The sequence below is a fragment of the Leptopilina heterotoma genome, unplaced genomic scaffold (assembly GCF_015476425.1).
Source record: "Leptopilina heterotoma isolate Lh14 unplaced genomic scaffold, ASM1547642v1 Lhet_89, whole genome shotgun sequence".
NCBI lineage: Eukaryota > Metazoa > Arthropoda > Insecta > Hymenoptera > Figitidae > Leptopilina > Leptopilina heterotoma.
In genome coordinates this window covers 870,693-889,440 of record NW_025111192.1, presented here as the reverse complement: position 1 = coordinate 889,440, position 18,748 = coordinate 870,693, and the positions used below count along the sequence as shown (strand labels likewise).

At 21.0% G+C, this 18,748-nt stretch overlaps 1 protein-coding gene across 8 annotated transcripts in view; it reads left to right on the top strand.

Annotated features, from left to right (window-relative positions):
- The window catches only part of LOC122511654 (regulating synaptic membrane exocytosis protein 2), a 192,339-nt gene that overhangs the window by 72,559 nt on the left and 101,032 nt on the right, over positions 1–18,748 (top strand). For 7 of the 8 annotated variants that reach the window (XR_006302543.1, XR_006302545.1, XR_006302544.1 and 4 more), the window contains exons 6-8: positions 5,131–5,332; positions 8,501–8,809; positions 15,366–15,567. Coding sequence is in view for 4 of the 8 variants with exons in the window: in XM_043627046.1 (XP_043482981.1) it covers positions 5,131–5,332; positions 8,501–8,809; positions 15,366–15,567 (713 nt within the window). In the remaining 4 variants the exon portion in view is untranslated. The remainder of the gene's footprint in view (positions 1–5,130; positions 5,333–8,500; positions 8,810–15,365; positions 15,568–18,748) is intronic. The other variant, XM_043627047.1, reaches the window with a different exon arrangement.

Here is an 18,748-nt window from a genome sequence, read left to right as displayed (position 1 = left end):
TTCACATATATACCGATTTACTTTACAAAGGTATTAAAATAGCTTTCTTTTTTTTTGTTATTTTTTTTATACAATGTGAAGTAAATTCATTTAAATATCCAATAACCGTTAGTTTCAACTAGTTTTTTTTTCTTCTTTTAAATATTATTCAATAATAGTGAATTTTAGTTTTATAGTTTTTGGTTCAATATAGAAGAGTTTGAAAATTGCGTTTTCCTGTAAAATGCATTTTCTTTTAATGAATAGAGAAAATGGATACTGCAACAGTTGGTAATAAGAGTGAATCCTATTTTTTATTTTAAATTTCAATTTTCTGCATATGCTCTTCTATCGGGCAGTTAGAGAGTTCACACTTGTTTCCAATTTAAGTAGTATAAAATTTTTTGGTCAGACGCATTCATAATTTTCTTGTGTATATGTTACCGGCAAAGTATGTAATCAGGCATTTTATAAAATACCTAGGCAGTATATAAAATGCCTGTCTGTCTCAGGCAATGTGTATAAAAAAAAGATTTTCTATACATTGCCTAGGCATTATATAAAATGCCCACTAGACTTTAGGCAAAGTATAAAATTTAGTTTTATTTCAAATAATATACATTTTTCTGTTATAAAAATATTAACTTTCTTTTGTAATTTATTTGTTACAACACGGCATACTTGAATGACATTTCGACTGACACTGGACCTTATTTTTTATGCATAAATATTTGTTGCTTTGACAGTTTTTTACAAGAACATTTTACAAAACCTTGGCCTGTTCCTTTTTCTCGGTAGCTTTAACATTATTAACATCACTTATCAACTGCTTATACCGTTCGTCTGATAAAAATATACTGTTTTTTGCCATTGCATTTTTAATTTTAGAAAATTCGGAAAAAATCTATCCCTTGTCACCGAAACATTTCCTATTTCTGCACTCATTTTAAGTTCAAATTTATGTTTCTGCGACTGATTACCTCAAAATGTGAGAATTGACTGACAAAATTTGTATTTTCTGTTAATTAAGTATTATTCTTAAGAGTTAGAAATATTGAACTTCATTGTATAAAATTACTCACTGCTAACATGCAGCTATGTAAACATAGCTAAAATACTTATTGTTATATACTTATTATTTTCTATTTATAATAGAAAAATCGTGGAAAGTGTTTATAGAAAAAGGTAGACGTTTCAAGCTGCTGAGACTATTATATACTTTACCTTATGCTCGATGGGCATTTTATAAAATACCTAGGAATTTTATAAAATGCCTAGGCAATATATGAAAAAATAATTTAATTATATACATTGCCTGAAATGGACAGGCTTTTTATATACTGCCTAGGCATTTTATAAAATGCCTGGATTTCATACTTTGCCGGTAACATATACAAAAGTATCGCAGAAATATGGAAATTTTATTTTTATTTTTCTTTAGTAAAAAAAAAAAATAATTTAATAATCAATCCCAAAAATTAAAAAAAAAATGCCAAGACAAGCAGGTACAAATTTTTTCTGAATCAAAGATAAGTAAATGATAATTAAAAGATTTCTGAATCAATGATAAGTTAATGATAATTAATTTAATGATAAGTCCAAAAATGAAGATTTTTTAAGTCGAATTTTTTAAATTTTTTTTAAAAAGAAGTCAAAAAGGTTTTTAGTTCGAGGTCTGCAGTCATTAAATTTACTATAAAAAGTAGAAAAATCAAAAAGTTTTGAAATTATTTTTCTTGAAATGTATACGCGCACATATATCTATACATGTACATAAAAGAAAAGTCGTAGGTATATTTACTTTCTAAAGTAGTTCTACATTTACGCGCCACAATAATTTCAAAGTTTATCACTTTCCTTACTTTGAAGTTTCAAGATTCGTGATAGGAAAGCATATAGCTTAAAGTCCTCATGATTATTAACCATATTTGCGCTCCTTTAACAGTCGTGTCAACAGTTTTTAATAATGAAAATATCACCATATGTAAAGTATGAATAGCAATTTGTAATTATAGCTCGAAAAAATTCTTAAAAATTAAAAATTACAGTTTTAATAAAGTATTAATAAAGTAGGTTAGGATAGTTAAGTCTAATTAATAAAGTGAATATTATATTAATTATCTTTATAAATAATAAAATTCTTCTCCAAAATTCAATTATTTTTAAGAATTTTAATAAAATTCTTGGCAAAATTTCAATTATTTTCAAAAATTTTCCTCAATTTAATGAATTTCAATATCTACTGTTTTAATCAATTTTTCCAAAAGAATTCAATTATTTAATGAAAAATTTAATAAAATTCTACGCAAACATTTCAATATTTTCATTAATAATAAAATTTTCACAGGAATTTAATTATTTATAAATTTTTCATAAATTTCATCGCAATAATTCAATTATTTTAATAAAAAAAAAATTTTTTTAAAGAGAATCAATTATTTTCATAAATAAAATAATTCTTTCTAGAAATTCAATAATTTTCATATAAATAATAAAATAATTTAGAAAAATTATATTATTTTTAATATAATTTTAATAAAATTCTACGCAAATAAACAATTATTTCCATAAATAATAAAATTTTTACAGGAATTCAATGATTTAAAATAGAATTTTCATTAAATTTATTTGAGAAAAATCAATTATTTCAAACAATTTTCGCAGGAATTCAATTATTGTCAAGGCAATTTTTTTATCAAATTTGTTGAACGAATTCAATTATTTTTAAAAATCTAAATAAAATTCTATATAAGGATTGAATTGTTTTCAAACAAATTTTAATTTTATACGTCGAAAAAATTTGTAAGAATTCTCATAAATATAAAAAAAATTTTCATAGAAATTCAATTATTTTTGATGTTAGTTTAATAAAATTCTTTGCAGAAATTTTATTATTTTTATAAATAATACAATTTTTATAAGAATTCAATTATTTTTAATGGAATTTTCATAAATTTTCTTGAAAGAATTTAGTTATTTTAAAAAATTTAATTAACATTTTATATAAAAATTGAATTAAGTTCAATATTTTTATTGATTTCATCGAAAAAGTTTGTAAGAATTCAATTATTCTCATTAATAATAAAATTCTTCGAGAAAATTCAATTATTTTGAACATGATTTTATTTCAATTCTTCTTAGAAATTCAATTACTTTAATAAATAATAAAATTCTTCTCAAGAATTCAATTATTTTCATAAAAAAAATAATAAAACTCATTTCAGAATTTCAATTATTTTTGATTTAATTTTAATGGAATTCCTAGAAAAATGGAATTATTCTTAAAAATTTATATAAAATTCGTCGAAAAAATTCAATTTTACAAAACATTCAATTATTCAATAAATTAAACATTTTTGTATTTAAATTGAATATTAAAAGCATTATAGCATAAATTTTAAGAAATAATTGAATTTTAAAAGTGTTTCAAATTATAATCTCAATGACGTTCAAAAATTAAAAAAAAAAATTTGTCAAAAAATTCAATTTTCTTTATAAATAATAAAATTCTTTTCTGAAGTTAAATTATTTTCGATAATTTTAATAAAATTCTTGTCAAAATTTCAATTATTTTCAAAGTATTTTCCTGAATTCAATGATTTTCAATACCTACTATTTTAAAAAAAATTTCCAAAAATTCTAATAAATATAAAAATTGCACAGGAATTCGAATAATTATAAAGTTTTTTGCAATAATTCAATTATTTTTATAAAATATAATTTTCTAAAAGGAATCAATTATTTTCAAAAATAATACAATTTTATTTTACGAATTCAATTATTTTCATAAATAATATAATTCATCGCAAAATTTCAATTATTTTGAAAACAATTTTAATCGAATTCCTTGAAAAATGTAATTATTCTTAAAATTTTTTATTAAAATTCGTCAAAAGAATTCAATTATTTACAAATTTGTTGATAAAAATCTTAATGAGCATTTAATTTTAAGAAACATTCAATTATTGCATAATTTATTTATTTTTATATTTAAATAATTGAATTCTCGTAGAATTCTGTAATAAAAATTTATTTAAAAATAAATTTTAGTTAAAATTTTTAGATAATAATTATTGAATATCAGAAGTGTTATATTTGAATTTTTAGAAATAATTGAATTTTCAAAATGTTCAAATTAAAATTTTTGAAAATTTGAAACGTCAGGAAAATACAAAATTAAATTTTTGTGACAACCCTAATTATTTTTATTTGATTCGACAGTTTTTTTTTACTATTTTTATCATAAATAAAACTGTAGTTTAAAATTTTTTTTAAATTAATTATGGAAAAAACATTGTAATTTCTAACACTATAATTGAAAAAAATGTTTAACAGAAAAAAATCGATAAAAATTCAATTTTATTCTACAAGTTCTATTGGAGACATATATTAGAAAGGTTTCGGAGATAAAATTATTTTGGCCTATTGCATAAATTCGGTTGAATAAAATTGATTTTTTTAAATAATAAGTTAGTGTTTAATTTTTACTATGCAGAAGCAGGTTAATAATTATTAGAGAGAAGATTTTATAAAATTATATTCAAGACATCAAAAATACTTTCAGAAGAATCAGATAATCGACAAGAAATCGTTTATTTAAATCAAGTACATTTTTTTTATATGGTTAAGTGGAGGAAAATAAAAAATGAAAATAAACAGGTATTTTGTTAAGAGCAGAAGAAAATGAAAAATATAAAAATACTAAAATTATAAAGCATACCTAATCTTTAGGTTTGTACATAATTCCATTGTGCATTTTCATTTGACACTTGTGTTGTCCAACATAAAAAAAAAAAGAAAGAAGGCATGACGTCATTGCCTACAGCTTCTTTTGTCTTGGAGAAAAAAAAGTAATTAAAACAATTAAGTCTTGAAACTTGATGTGAAATTCATTTTTTAACAATTAAAATTAAATAAAAACTGAAATTAATTTTCCTCTTAATTTTTTGAGTGAAAAATAAAGAAAGTTATTTAATTTAAAAACAAGTTTTGTGTGAGGGAATATTTTTTTTTATTTCTTTTCTCGGGGAAAATTTCTCCAAGACAGCTTGCCGCTACGTGTTGACCCTCTAGTGGATCCTGCATCCTGAGAATTTAACCCCTCAATGTGGTGTCCTCAGCATGAACCCTAATATCCTGGTAATTTTGTAGTTTCGAAAGGTTGCAGGAGAACGACGTGAGGAGCTCAGGTGGGAAAAAGAATTGGAATGGAAGAACAAATCCAGAAGCGGTTCGCCTGAACGTCATCAAGGAGAGAGGGCCGACCGAGGGGAGAGAAGTGAGAGGGGCGAGAGAGCTGAAAGGGGTAGAGCGACGAGTCCGCAAAGAGTGGGCAAGAGGACATCGATAACAGGTAAGAACTCTCCACACCCTTGTTGATCCTTGTTTAATATAAATTGACCTCAACGCTTTTTTTCCACCCACCCGAAAAAAAAAAAAACAGAGAACACAAATAAAATTTGTGGGCAAAGACGCAAAAGTTTAATTTATTAACTAAGGAGAATGTCCAACGAAGGGAAAATCCGTTTGGAGGCACATATATGTATATAGAGCTTATAACGACATTGCATTTTACTGACGCATTTTTAATAGTTGGCCCCGACGAAAGAGTCGTAATTACTTTTATATTATGCACTTTCCGTTTCGTGTTCGCAACATTTATTTTTTTCTCTTAATTAAATTTTAATTAAGCTTGACTCTACCGCGTGTAGGAATTTTTAAACATTAAAAATCTACAATACTCGCTGTCTGTGCTGTGTATAACTATGGAAATGCGTGTATGAAACCATTTTTCTGTAGATATTTTGCATTAGTAATAATTTGCTTTCATCAATTTCAAAAAATATTAAATTTTTGTTAATCATAGATTATAAATTTGTCTACTAAGTGTATATTATGAATTTATATTTATTAATTACGAATTATAAAATGTAACAAATTCTCCAACATTAATTTTTACATTTACATCCACTTCTAAAACTACTACTAAAATAAATAAAACTAATACACTACTAAAATATTTACTACTTTTTTTGATTTACTACTATTTGGACCATTTTTTTTTTTTTATTAAAAGATACTTTTTTCTTTTTTGAGAATTTGTAAAACATTAAATTCGCTGAAAGATGAAATAAAACAATCATTGTCTAAAACTTTAATAAAATTCTCAGAAACTACTCGATTATTTTCAAAAAATTTTCAAGGTTCATTTATTTTCAATATCTATTATTTTAAAAAAATATTCCAACTAAATATTTAATTCATTAAATTTTTTTTTGAGAAAAATCAATTATTTAAATTAAAAGAATTATTTTTTAAAATCTTCGAGGGAATTCAATTATATTCAATGCAATTTTAATCAAATTTCTTGAAAGAATTGAATTATTTTTGAAAGTTTATTAATAAAAATTCTGTATAAGAATTGAATTATTTTCAATGAAATTTTTATTAAATTCCTCTAAAATTTGTAAGAATTCAATTATTTTGATAAACAATAAAATTTTTACAAAAATTCAATTATTTTCTACAAACAATTGTGAAGCCAAATAGTTTAGACAAATTCAATTATTTTAAATATCATTTTAATAAAATTCTTCTAAAATGTTCAATTATTTTCATAAATGGAATTTTTACAGGAATTCAATTATTTAAAATACAATGTTCATTAAATTTTCCGAACAAAATCAATTATTTAAATGAATTTTTTAAAATTCTTCACGGAAATTTAATTATTTTTAACGTAATTTTAATCAAATTCTATACATAAAAATTGATTTTTTTTTTAACAAAATTTTAATGATATTTGTTGAAAAAATTTGTAAAAACTCAATTATTCTCATAAATAATAAAATGCTTTAGATAAATTCTATTATTTTGAATACAATTTCAATAAAATTCTTCGCTGGAATTCAACTATTTTCATAAAAAATATAAAACTTTATATAAATTCTATTATTTTGAATATAATTTTAATAAAATTCTAAGAATTCTATATTAATTTTCTTGAAATGTATTGAAAATAAAATTTTCATTAAATTTTCGGAACAAAATTAATTACTTGAAAATAATTTTTTTTTAAATTCTTCACTGGAATTAAATTATTTTCATAAATATCAAAATTTATAGCAAATTTTCAATTATTTTTAATTCAATTTTAAATAAATTACCCGAAAAGAAAAATGCAATAATTTTTTAAAATATTATTAAAATTCTAGTCAGTAATTCAATTATTTTCATAAATAATAAAAATTTTACAGGAATTCTTTAAGGTATAATTTTCATAATATTTTTGGAACAAAATCATTCATTTATAAAAAATTTAATAAAATTCCACGAAAGAATTGTATTATTTTCAAAAAATAATCAAAATTATCGCTGAATTCTAATTATTTTTAATGTAATTTTAAATAAATTCGTCACAAATGCAATTATTTTTAAGAGATTCGATAAAATTATTTAAAAGAATTCAAGTTTAAGAAATATTCAAGAAATTATTGATATTTACATTTAAATAATTGAAATCTCATAGAACGTTCAAATAAGAATTGATTCAAAAATAAATTTCTATTAAAATTTTAAATTGAAATCTTTGAAAATTTTTACAAGAATTTAATGATTTAAAATACAATTTTCATTAAAATTCGTTGAAAAAAATCGATTATATTTAAAAAATTTTTATTCTTCGCAAGAATTTAATTATTGTCATAAATAAAAAAAAATTATTGCACAATTTTATTTATTTTCTATACAATTTTAAATGAATTCAATTATTCACTTAAATAATAAAAATCTTCATTGGAGTTCATATATTTTCATAAATAATAAAATTTTCACATGAATTCAATTATTTAAAAATTAAAATACAATTTTAATATAATTTTTCGAAAAAAATCAAATGTTTAAATAATTTTTTATAAAATTCTTCCTAAAAATTTAATTTTAATTATATTCGTCAAAAAATTGGTAGGAATTCAATTATTATGATTAGTCTTTTGAAAAATTGTAATGAAAATGCTTTGAAAAGTAGTTGAATTCCAGTGAATAATAATTTAAAAATATGAAATTAATATTTGCAATTACTTGGAATCTTTGTCAAATTTTATTGAAGTAAATATTATGTATTTTAATAAATTTTTGTTCTCCACTTTTAAAAATTATTTTCAAATATTATATAATCGTATTTTCGAAGAATTTTAAATTAAAATTCAGAAAATTATTGAATTTTGTAAAAATTTAGAATTAAAGTTATTAGGAGTATAAAAAAAACGTGAATATTTTTTATGAAAATTAGAATAAAATCAGGGAAATAAAATATAGAATCAAATTTTTTTGTATCGTGTAAAACGAGTTTTTTTAGTCGTTAAATTTAATTTTTCAATAGCTACTGTTTTACTACTTTTTTACGGTCTTAAAGCTATTTTTTGCTACTTTTTTTAAAATTAATTATCGAGTGCGAAGCCTGCTCTGTTTTTCATGTCCAAAGAATTTTAAATAAGAATTCTTTTCTCTTTTGTGAACTTAGGAAACGAGCAGGAAATCACATCAGACATTACGGTTGAAGAGGAAGAAGAAAGACGTCGTCGCGCAAGACGTCGAGCATCGACAATAGGTTCAAAATCAAGAGTGACTCGACAACGATCATATGATGATGAAATTAAAACGGCATCAATGGGCGGTGGTCATTCATCTCATTCCGACATGGGACTGGGACTTCCGGTTCAATTACCGCGAAGGGCATCAGCCTATGATGTTTTCGCGACTCCCGGAGGAGGAAGTTTAAATGCCATGGCAATCGTTGCTGCACAACACAGAGCTTCCTTCTCTTCACAAGGTTCGTTGCCTAAATTTTTTATTTTTCACGACTGTTATAAAAAATTTGTCAAAATCGATTTTCTAAATAAATCTTTGTATTTTTATTTATTTATTTACAATTACAACTTATTTATTTACAATTACGGACTATTTTGACATTTACGGTCAAATCAGAGAACATTTTACTTAAAACTATAAATTAAATTTTTTCATAACCATAAAACATAAAGATATCGATCACTCCGAGTCTTCGACTCGGAGTAATCGATTTCTTCATGTTTTATAATAATTAAAGATGTCAAATTAATAAAATCATTACTTTATATTATAAGAATTGTACTTCTTTAAATCAATTAATTTTCGAAAATGTTCTTTGACAATTTTCAAATCCATTTGTTTACAATATTCAATTTTACGAATTCCAATTATTCGTAAATTCTTCAATTAAATATATATTAGAAAATAAAAACTTTAAAGAATATAACAAAAATTCAATTAAACTTTAAAAAAAAAATTAATTTCAAAATTCAAATATTTCAAAAAATTTACGCCATATTGCTTTTAATATTCAATTATTATCTCAAATTTTAACTGAAATTCATTTTTAAATCAATTTTTATTAAAAAAAATTCTACTAGAATTCAATTATTTAAATACAAAAATAAATAATTTATTGAAAAATTGAATTGAATTATCATAAAGAATTTTATCAACAAATTTTTAAGTAGTTAATTTTTTTCAACTAATTTTAATAAAATTTTTAAGAATAACTTATATTTTTCGAGAAATTCGATTAAAATTGTATAAAAAAATAATTGAATTCATAGGAAGAATTTTATTAGGTATTTTTGAAAATAATTAAATGTTTGCGTAGAATTTTATTAAAAGTTTTATGAATAATTGAAATTTTGTCAAGAATTAAATTATTTATTAAAGAATTAATTAAAGAATTTTATTAAAATTCTTTAAAATTCTTGAGTTTCGGTGAAGAATTTTGTAAATTATAAAAATAATTGAATTTCTTTTAAATTTTGAACATAGTTGAGATTTTAATTTGAAACCTTTTCAAAATTCAATTATTTCTAAAAATTCACGCTATTTTCCTTTTAATATTCAATTATTATCTAAAATTTTAACTAAAATTCATTTTTAAATCAGTGTTTATTAGGAAATTTTTTACTAGAATTCAACTACTTAAATACAAACAAAAAAATTTATTTTTAAATCAATTTTTATTATAAAATTTTATACTAAAATTCAATTATTTTTAAATACAAAAAAACAGTTTATTGAATAATAATTGAATGTTTCTGCAAATTGAATTCTTTCGACGAAATCTAATAAAATTTTTAAGAATACTTCCATTTTTTTAAGGAATTTGATAAAAATTGTATTAAAAATAATTGAAATTCTGCGATGAGTTTTATTATTTCTGAAAATAATTGAATCTCTAGAAAGAATTTTATTATTTTTGATATTTTTATTAGAAAATCCTACTAGAATTCAATTATTTAAATACAAAAATAAACAATTTATTGAATAATTAAATGTTTCTTAAAATTGAATTCTGATAAATAATTTTATCGTCAAATTTTCAAGTAATTAAATTCTTTTGATGAATTTTAATAAAAATTTCAAGAATAATTACATTTTTTGAGAAATTCGATTAAAATTGTATTGAAAATAACTGAAATTTTGCAATGAGTTTTACTATAAAAATATTTAATTATGAAAATAATTAAGTTCCTAAAAAGAATTTTATTATTTTCGAAAATAATTGAATCCTTGTAAAAATTTTATTATTGGTAAAAATAAATGAATTCTTGAGAAGAATTTTATAAACAATTTTTTATAATTTTATTCGAAAAATGTTATGAAAAGTGTATTATAAATAATTGAATTACTATGGAAATTTTATTATGTATAAAAATAATTGATTTTCTACGAAAAATTTGATAAAATCATGTTCAAAATAATTGAATTTATTCTACAGTATTTTCTTATTTATAAGAATAATTTTATTTCTAGGTAGAAATTTAATAATCATTATTAATATAATCATTTTATTATTTATGACAATAATTGAATTCTTACAAATTTTTTCGACGTATGAAATTATAAATTTTATTAAAAACAATTCAATTCTTATCTAGAATTTTATTAAAATTTTTAACAATAACTGAATTCGTTCAAGAAATGTTATTAAAATAATTTAATTAAGAATAATTGAATTCCGGCGAAAATTCTTTTAAATATTTGATTTTTCTAGAATAAATTTAATGAAAATTCTATTTTTAATCATTGAATTCCAGTAAAATTTTTATTATTTATGAAAATAATGGATTATTTTCGTAGGATTTTATCAAAATTATATTAAAAATAATTGAATTTTTCTAAGGTATTTTATTATTTATGAAAATAATTGAATTCATAAAAAGAATTTTTTTTTATCAAAATAATTGAATTATTGCGAAGAAAATTATGAAAAATTTATAAATAATTGAATAGAATATGATTAAAATTTTTTTTAAATAATTGAATACTTTTAGAAAATTTTATGAAAATAGTAGCTATTGAAAATCATTAAATTGAGGAAAATTTTTGAAAGTAATTGAAATTTTGCCAAGAATTTTATTAAAATTATCGAAAATAATTGAACTTCAGAAATGAATTTTGTTATTTCTAAAGATAATTGAAATTTTGACGAGAATTTAAAAAAATTTTTGAACATAATTCAAGTTTTGCGACGTATTTCATTACTTTTGAAAATAATTGAATTTCTGCAATCATTTTTAATTTCTATAAAATTCTCTAAATTATTTATGAAAATAATTGAATATTTGCGTAGAATTTTATTAAAATTCTTCTAAAATATTAAATTGTTTTGGGACATTTCATTAAAAAATAATTGAAATATATAATAATAATAATTAATTAAAATTAATAATATAGGTAATAATTGAAAATAATTGAATATCGAAAAATTTTTGAAAATAATTGAATCGTTTCTAAGAATTTATTAAAACTTTTGAGAATAATTTTTTTATTTCAACTTCCACCGAATTTCAATTTGTGTACATTCTCCAAAAAAAAAGTAAGAAGTATCTTTTATTATCACAAATCTAAAAGAATAAATATTATTAAAAAAATAATATAATAATAATCATAACAATAATAATAATAACTTGCATAAATAGCAGGTAATCGTAAAACAAACTATAGTAAATAATTTCTTTTAATAGATGTGTATAAAGATTGCGGTTAGATTGTATAAAAATAATAAATCAACGTATACAAATCGTGGTAATAAAATAATTTAAATACCAAAAATTGATCCTAATAGTGATTATAGGAAAAAAAATAATAGCCAATTCGATGAGCCAGAAAACGTATAAATCTTGAATGTAGTGTGTTAAAAAATTCACCCATATTTCTCCATATTGAGAAACAAACAAACAAATCACATCAACAACGATTAATAGTTAAACCATCGCAAGGCAGATATGAAACTGAATCTGATATCGAAATATATAACATTTTCAAGAGGCTATCTTTAGAGGATAAAATTTTTATTAATACCTATACGTATATATAAATTATTATTATTATACCATGAAATGTAAAATAGTTACGACGCAATGAATAATATGTGCAGTAAACTTAATATTACATAGGCATTTCATACGAATAGTTTCAAGCAGATGATGCACTTATATGAATATTGGAAATCTCTTAAAATTTTGTGTACGCGGTCAAAATGACGAGGGGAATTTAAATTCGACAAAATTTCTCTCTCCTTGCGCGCAAAAAAAAACCACGGTCATTATTTTATGTTCATTTGAGATCAAAGCACACACAGTTCTGTGAACTTCATTTCGTATTATTGAAACTTTGTAGGAGAAGCGTGTAGGCAATCCAATTACCTGCTATTTGCAGATACCTTCAGGGCATTCGGTGCCTTATCGCAACTGGGACGAACGACTCTTAAAACATAATCGAGTCTTACAAACTTATCTTTTAACTGGAGAACTTGGAAACTGAAAACTAGCCACCTCGCGAGTCTTAACTAACTTAATTACTCTTGAGACAATAAAAAATAAAGAATATACTTCCGGAATAAAATAATCTCGCGCAACACTTTTGTTTCGAGTACCTAATAGATTTTTTTTTTGGGGATTTTCTTAAATTAATAAACTTTTAAGTAGAAAAGGTCAATTCTAATTAGACGGGCAAGCGTCTATTTTTAGCACACTCAGGGTTACCACAAAAATTTAATTTCCAACTTCCCTGACATTCTCTTGATATGCAGACAAAAATTTTCTTTTTCCTTGACATTTTTTGAGTTTTTCTCTCGTGAAAGTAAAAATACTTGAGAGAAATTTTCATGTTAATAACAATAAATACAGGGCTCGAACTAGGTCCGTAAAAATCAGTTTTTAAAAAAAAATGCCCGTAAAGTCCGTAATTTAATTGAAAAAGGACGAAAAGTTCGCAAATTGTACGATATAATAAAATTTTTACACGAATTCAATTATTTACAAATTACAATACAATTTTATTAAAAATTTTCGAACAAAATCAATTATTTATTTTCAAAAGAAAAAAAAATTAATAAAGTTCTTTGCACAATTTCAATTATTTTTAAAACTTCCCCTCAAATCAATGATTTTTTATATATACTATTTTAAAAAAAATATTCCAAACAGAATATTTAATTCATTAAATTTTTTTGATAAGAATCAATTATTTAAAAGAATTATTTTTTAAATTCTTCGCGAGAATTCAATTACATTCAATGCAATTTTAATAAAATTTTTTGAGAAAATAGAATTATTTTTCAAAATTTAATAAAAATTCTATATAAGAATTAAATGTTTTTCATTTAAAATTTGAACTAAATTCGTCGACAAATTTTATAAGAATTCAATTATTTTCAAAAATAAAAAAATTCTTTTTAAGAATTCAATAGTTTTTATAAATAATAAAATACTTAAGAAAAATCCAATTATTTTGAATATAATGTTAATAAAATTCTTCGCTGAAGTTCAATTATTTTCATAAATATTAAAATACTTTAGGTAACTTCAATTATTTTGAATTTGATTTTAATAAAATTCTCCGCAGAAATTCAATTATTTTTATAAAAATAAAATTCATACATGAATTCAACTGTTTAAAATACAATTTTAATAACATTTTTCGAACAATATCAATTATTTAAAAAAAATTTTATAAAATTCCTCCAGAGAATGTAATTATCTTTAATAAAATTTTAATGAAATTCTTCGTAAAAATTTTTAAGAATTCAATTATTTTCATAAATAATAAACTACTCCTCTGAATTTCAATTATTTTCACAAATAATAAAATACTTTTGATAAATTCAATTATTTTCATAAATAATAAAATTTTTATTAAAATTCAATTTTCATAAAATTTTTCTAAATAAATTCAATTATTGAAAGAAATTTTTATAAAATTCTTCTCAAAAATTTTATTTTCCTGATTAATAATAAAAATTATGGAAAAATTTCAATTATTATCAATTCAGTTTTAAAGAAATTTCTCGAAACAATCCTTGGAAGATTCCATTCGAAAGAATTTAATTATTTTAAAAATATTTGATAAAATTCTTTATAGGAAACCAATTTTAAAAAATATTTAAATATTCAATAAGTTATTTATTTTTATATTTCAATAACTGAATTCTCATAAAATTTTGTAAAAATAATTGATTTAAAAATAAATTTTAGTTAAAATTGTAGATAATAATTGAATATTTAGAAGCGTTATTGTATTAATTTTTATAAATATTAAATTTCAAACAATTTTTATATTTAAATCTCTGAAAATTTCAATTGTTCTAATACTCATAATATTCTAATTTTTATTTGAAAAAAAAATTTTTAATTTATTATTTTCTTAAAAAATGATTAAACTTTTAAATAATTTTATTTAAAAATCCTTAAGAAATAATTGAATTTTGGAAGAATTGCAGTAGCAATTTTTAGAAAGTGTAAAATTTTTAGAATATTTCTCATTGTAATCCTTTAAAATATTTTAATTTCTGTGAAAAAAATAAATACGTATTTAAATATTTATTTAACAAAAATTATTCAAGTTTTAGTTATTATTTAATTTTGAAATTATGAAAAAAATTAGTCTTTTGAAAAATTATAATTAAAATATTTTGAAAATAGTTGAATTTCTGTGAATAATTTAAAAATATTAAAATAATATTTGCAAATATTTGGAAACTTTGTCAAATTTTATTGAAATAAATTGTATATTTTAACTGGGATTTTTGTTTTCCACTTTTAAAAATTATTTTTAATTAATTATAATCTTATTTTCGAAGAATTTTAAATTAAAATTTAGAAAAAAATTGAATTTGGTAAAAATTTAGAATTTAAATTATTAAAAGTGTAAATATTTTTTATGAAAATTAGAAAAAATCAAGGAAATAAAAAGAAGAATCAAATTTTTTTTTGATTTTTGTGAATCATTAAAAACGAGTTTTTTAGACGTAAAATGTAATTTTTCAATAATATTTATTCTCTAATTATCTTTTTCAGGCACACGAGACCAAGAAGACAGGCCATCATCCCGAAGACCTTCCATTCGAGCGGGAGTTATGCCTTACGATATAGCAACTGACGAAGAAAAAATAATAAATTTGGATTTAGCACAAACGCCCGAAGTGACATCACAATCTGGACAATCGTCAATTCTTGCTCCAGATGAGGACCGACGTTCAAGACGCAGGGGCTCCCAATTGTAAGTCTCAATTTTTTACTTATTTTTACAATATTCAAAATAATTATTTTTCCCTAAAATCTATTTGAAATATTCCTCTTTCTAAATATAGACGCAAAATGGAAATTATTTATCGGTGGAATTTTATTACAGAGAATTCCTATTGAAAGCATAATAATTCTGTTTTTTTTCCCTTTTTTTTTCTCCCTGTCGCTTCATCTTTGATGTATTCAACGTTTCTACTCTTTTATTTTTACTTCCAAGTGCACTTTCTAAATGCTTTTAACGGTGCAAGCGTCGCTTTTTGCTTTGCTGAACGCGACATCTAAATGAAAAGAAATTACACGATACTCGTATATAGCAAAATAAAGTTTGTTTACTTGTTATATTAAAATGTTTGATTTAATCAAGCTTTCAAATAATTAAGATCCCGGTTAAATTGCTTATTGGTTTAATAACAAAAAAATTCAGCTAATTTCTGTGAATTACTATTAATAAAAAAATGCAATACCAAATTAGCGAATATTTATTACTGACATTCATAAAATGGACAAAAATAAAACTTTATCGATCCGAATATAATTTTACACACTCGAGGACGCTGTGTGACGGAGATTGTGAACATTGATGTTTTTCAAAGCCCGGAAGAAGTAGAAAACTAGCTGCAAGTTGAAAGTGGTTTGCAAACACTGCGAGGTTCTACTCGAATAATAATTAATGCATCGCGGTTTTCCTCGCTGCATCAATATACATGATATGACGTTTCTCTTCAGATAAAACTAAATTCTAAATTCATTTGCCAAAAAAAAAAAAAAAAAAAAATGTTATTACCCGACCATTTATGATTAAATAACAATAAACATTTTTACAGCGATGGGGTAAAAAAAATATGCAGAAAAAAATATTGCAAAAAGTGCAGAAAATTTTTACGTGAAAAAGAACACCCGAGATATTCGAGAAGCTTACACGACCCACTTGTAGTTATGTATCACTCGTGTCAAAATTGTCTTCGCCGAGAAATTTTTTGTCTTAATCCTTAGAACAAATAAAAGTTTTTTTTCTCTCTCCAAAACGCTTATCTTTGTTGATTAAACAAGAATTTTTTTGTTTTATTCCCAAAATGGTTTTCTAAATCTAAAACTTATTTACTCAATAAAATTCATTTAAGCTCTGATTTTATTATTCATTCATTTGTTATAATTGTTCATGTTTTATTATAAATTTATTACTCACAAGCAAATATTTTAATTTCAAAAATTTTAATAAAATTCTTCATAAGAATTATTCAATTATTTTCATAAATAATAAGATTCTTCGTAAGAATTCAATTATTTATACATGGTAATTTTTTTTGTGCAAAAATTCGATAATTTTCAACAAAATTTAAAAAAAAAAATTCACGAAAGAATTCAATTATTTTCTAAAATTTTAATAAATCCTTCGAAACAATTAAATTATTTTTTTAAAAAGTTAAATCTTTGCAAAAATTCAATTATTTTCAATAAAATTTCAAGAAAGAATACAATTTTTTCTTAATTCGTTATAAAAATTTCAAAGGAATTCAATTATTTTCCAAAAGTTTTATTAAATCCTTCGAATAATTCAATTATATTTATAAATAGTGAAATTCTCATCAAAAATTTAATTACATTCAAAACAATTTCACAAAAGAATTCAATTTTTAAAAATTTAATAACATTTTTCAAAAATGTTCAATTATTATTCATACAATTATAATAAGATTTGATGAAAGAATTGAATTTTAAAAAAAATTTTAATAACATTTTTCGAAAAAAATCAATTATTTTCTAAAATATTAATAAATCCTTTGAAACAATTCAATTATATTAAAAATTTTAATAAATCCGTCGAAACAATTCAATTATAATTTTAAATAGTAAAATCTTTGAGATAATGCAATTATTTTCAAAAAAATTTTACGAAAGAATTTAATTGTTTTTAATTCGTTATAAAAAATTTCAAGAGAATTCAATTATTTTCTAAAATTTTAATAAATCCTTCGTGAAAATTTTATAAATAGTAAAATTCTTTGCAAAAATTCAATTATTTTCAAGAAAATTTCACAAAAGAATTCAATTATTTTCTTAAATAATAAAATCTTTGCAAAAATTCAATTATTTTCAAAAAAATTTCGCAAAAGAAAAATTTTATCACAATGCGTTATAAAATCTTTCAAAAATTCAATTTTCCAAAATATTTCACAAAAGTATTCAATTTTTAAAAAATGTGTAATAACCTTCTTCGAAAAAATTCAATTATATTTATAAACTTTGCATAAAATCAATTATTTTTAATACAATTATAATAAAATTTGATGAAAGAATTCAATTTTTTTTAAAATAATATTTGTAGAAAAAATTCAATTATTTTCTAAAATTTTAATAAATCCTTCGTAAAAATTTTGTAAATAGTAAAATTCTTTGCAAAAATTCAATTATTTTCAAGAAAATTTCACAAAAGAATTCAATTATTTTTAAAAATTTTAATAAATCCTTCTAAGCAATTCAATTATTTTCTTAAATAATAAAATCTTTGCAAAAATTCAATTATTTTCAAGAAAATTTCGCAAAAGAAAAATTTTATCACATTGCGTTATAAAATCTTTCAAAAATTCAATTTTCCAAAATATTTCACAAAAGTACTCAATTTTTAAAAAATGTGTAATAACCTTCTTCGAAAAAATTCAATTATATTTATAAATAGTAAAATTCTTTGCATAAAATCAATTATTTTTAATACAAATTATAATAAAATTTAATGAAAGAATACCATTTTTTTAAAAATAATATTTGTAGAAAAAATTCAATTATTTTCTAAAATTTTAATAAATCTTTCGAAGCAATTCAATTATATTTATAAATTGTGAAATTATGTACAAAAATTAAATTATTATTTTCAAAAAAATTTAAATTTAAAAACTTAATTTAAAAACTTGAATTAAATTGTTCCTGAAATTCAATTATTTTAAAAATTTTAACAAAATTCTTCGCAGGAATTCAATTATTTTTCTAAATAATACAATTCTTCGAAGGAATTCTATTATTATCAAATTTTCGGAATAAAATTCTTTGCAACGATTCGATGATTTTCAATACATTAATTTCAAAACTGAAAATCTTTAAAAAGAAAAATTATTTAAAAAGTTAGGAAACAAAAAAGCTTGAAAGAAATTGCTTAAAAA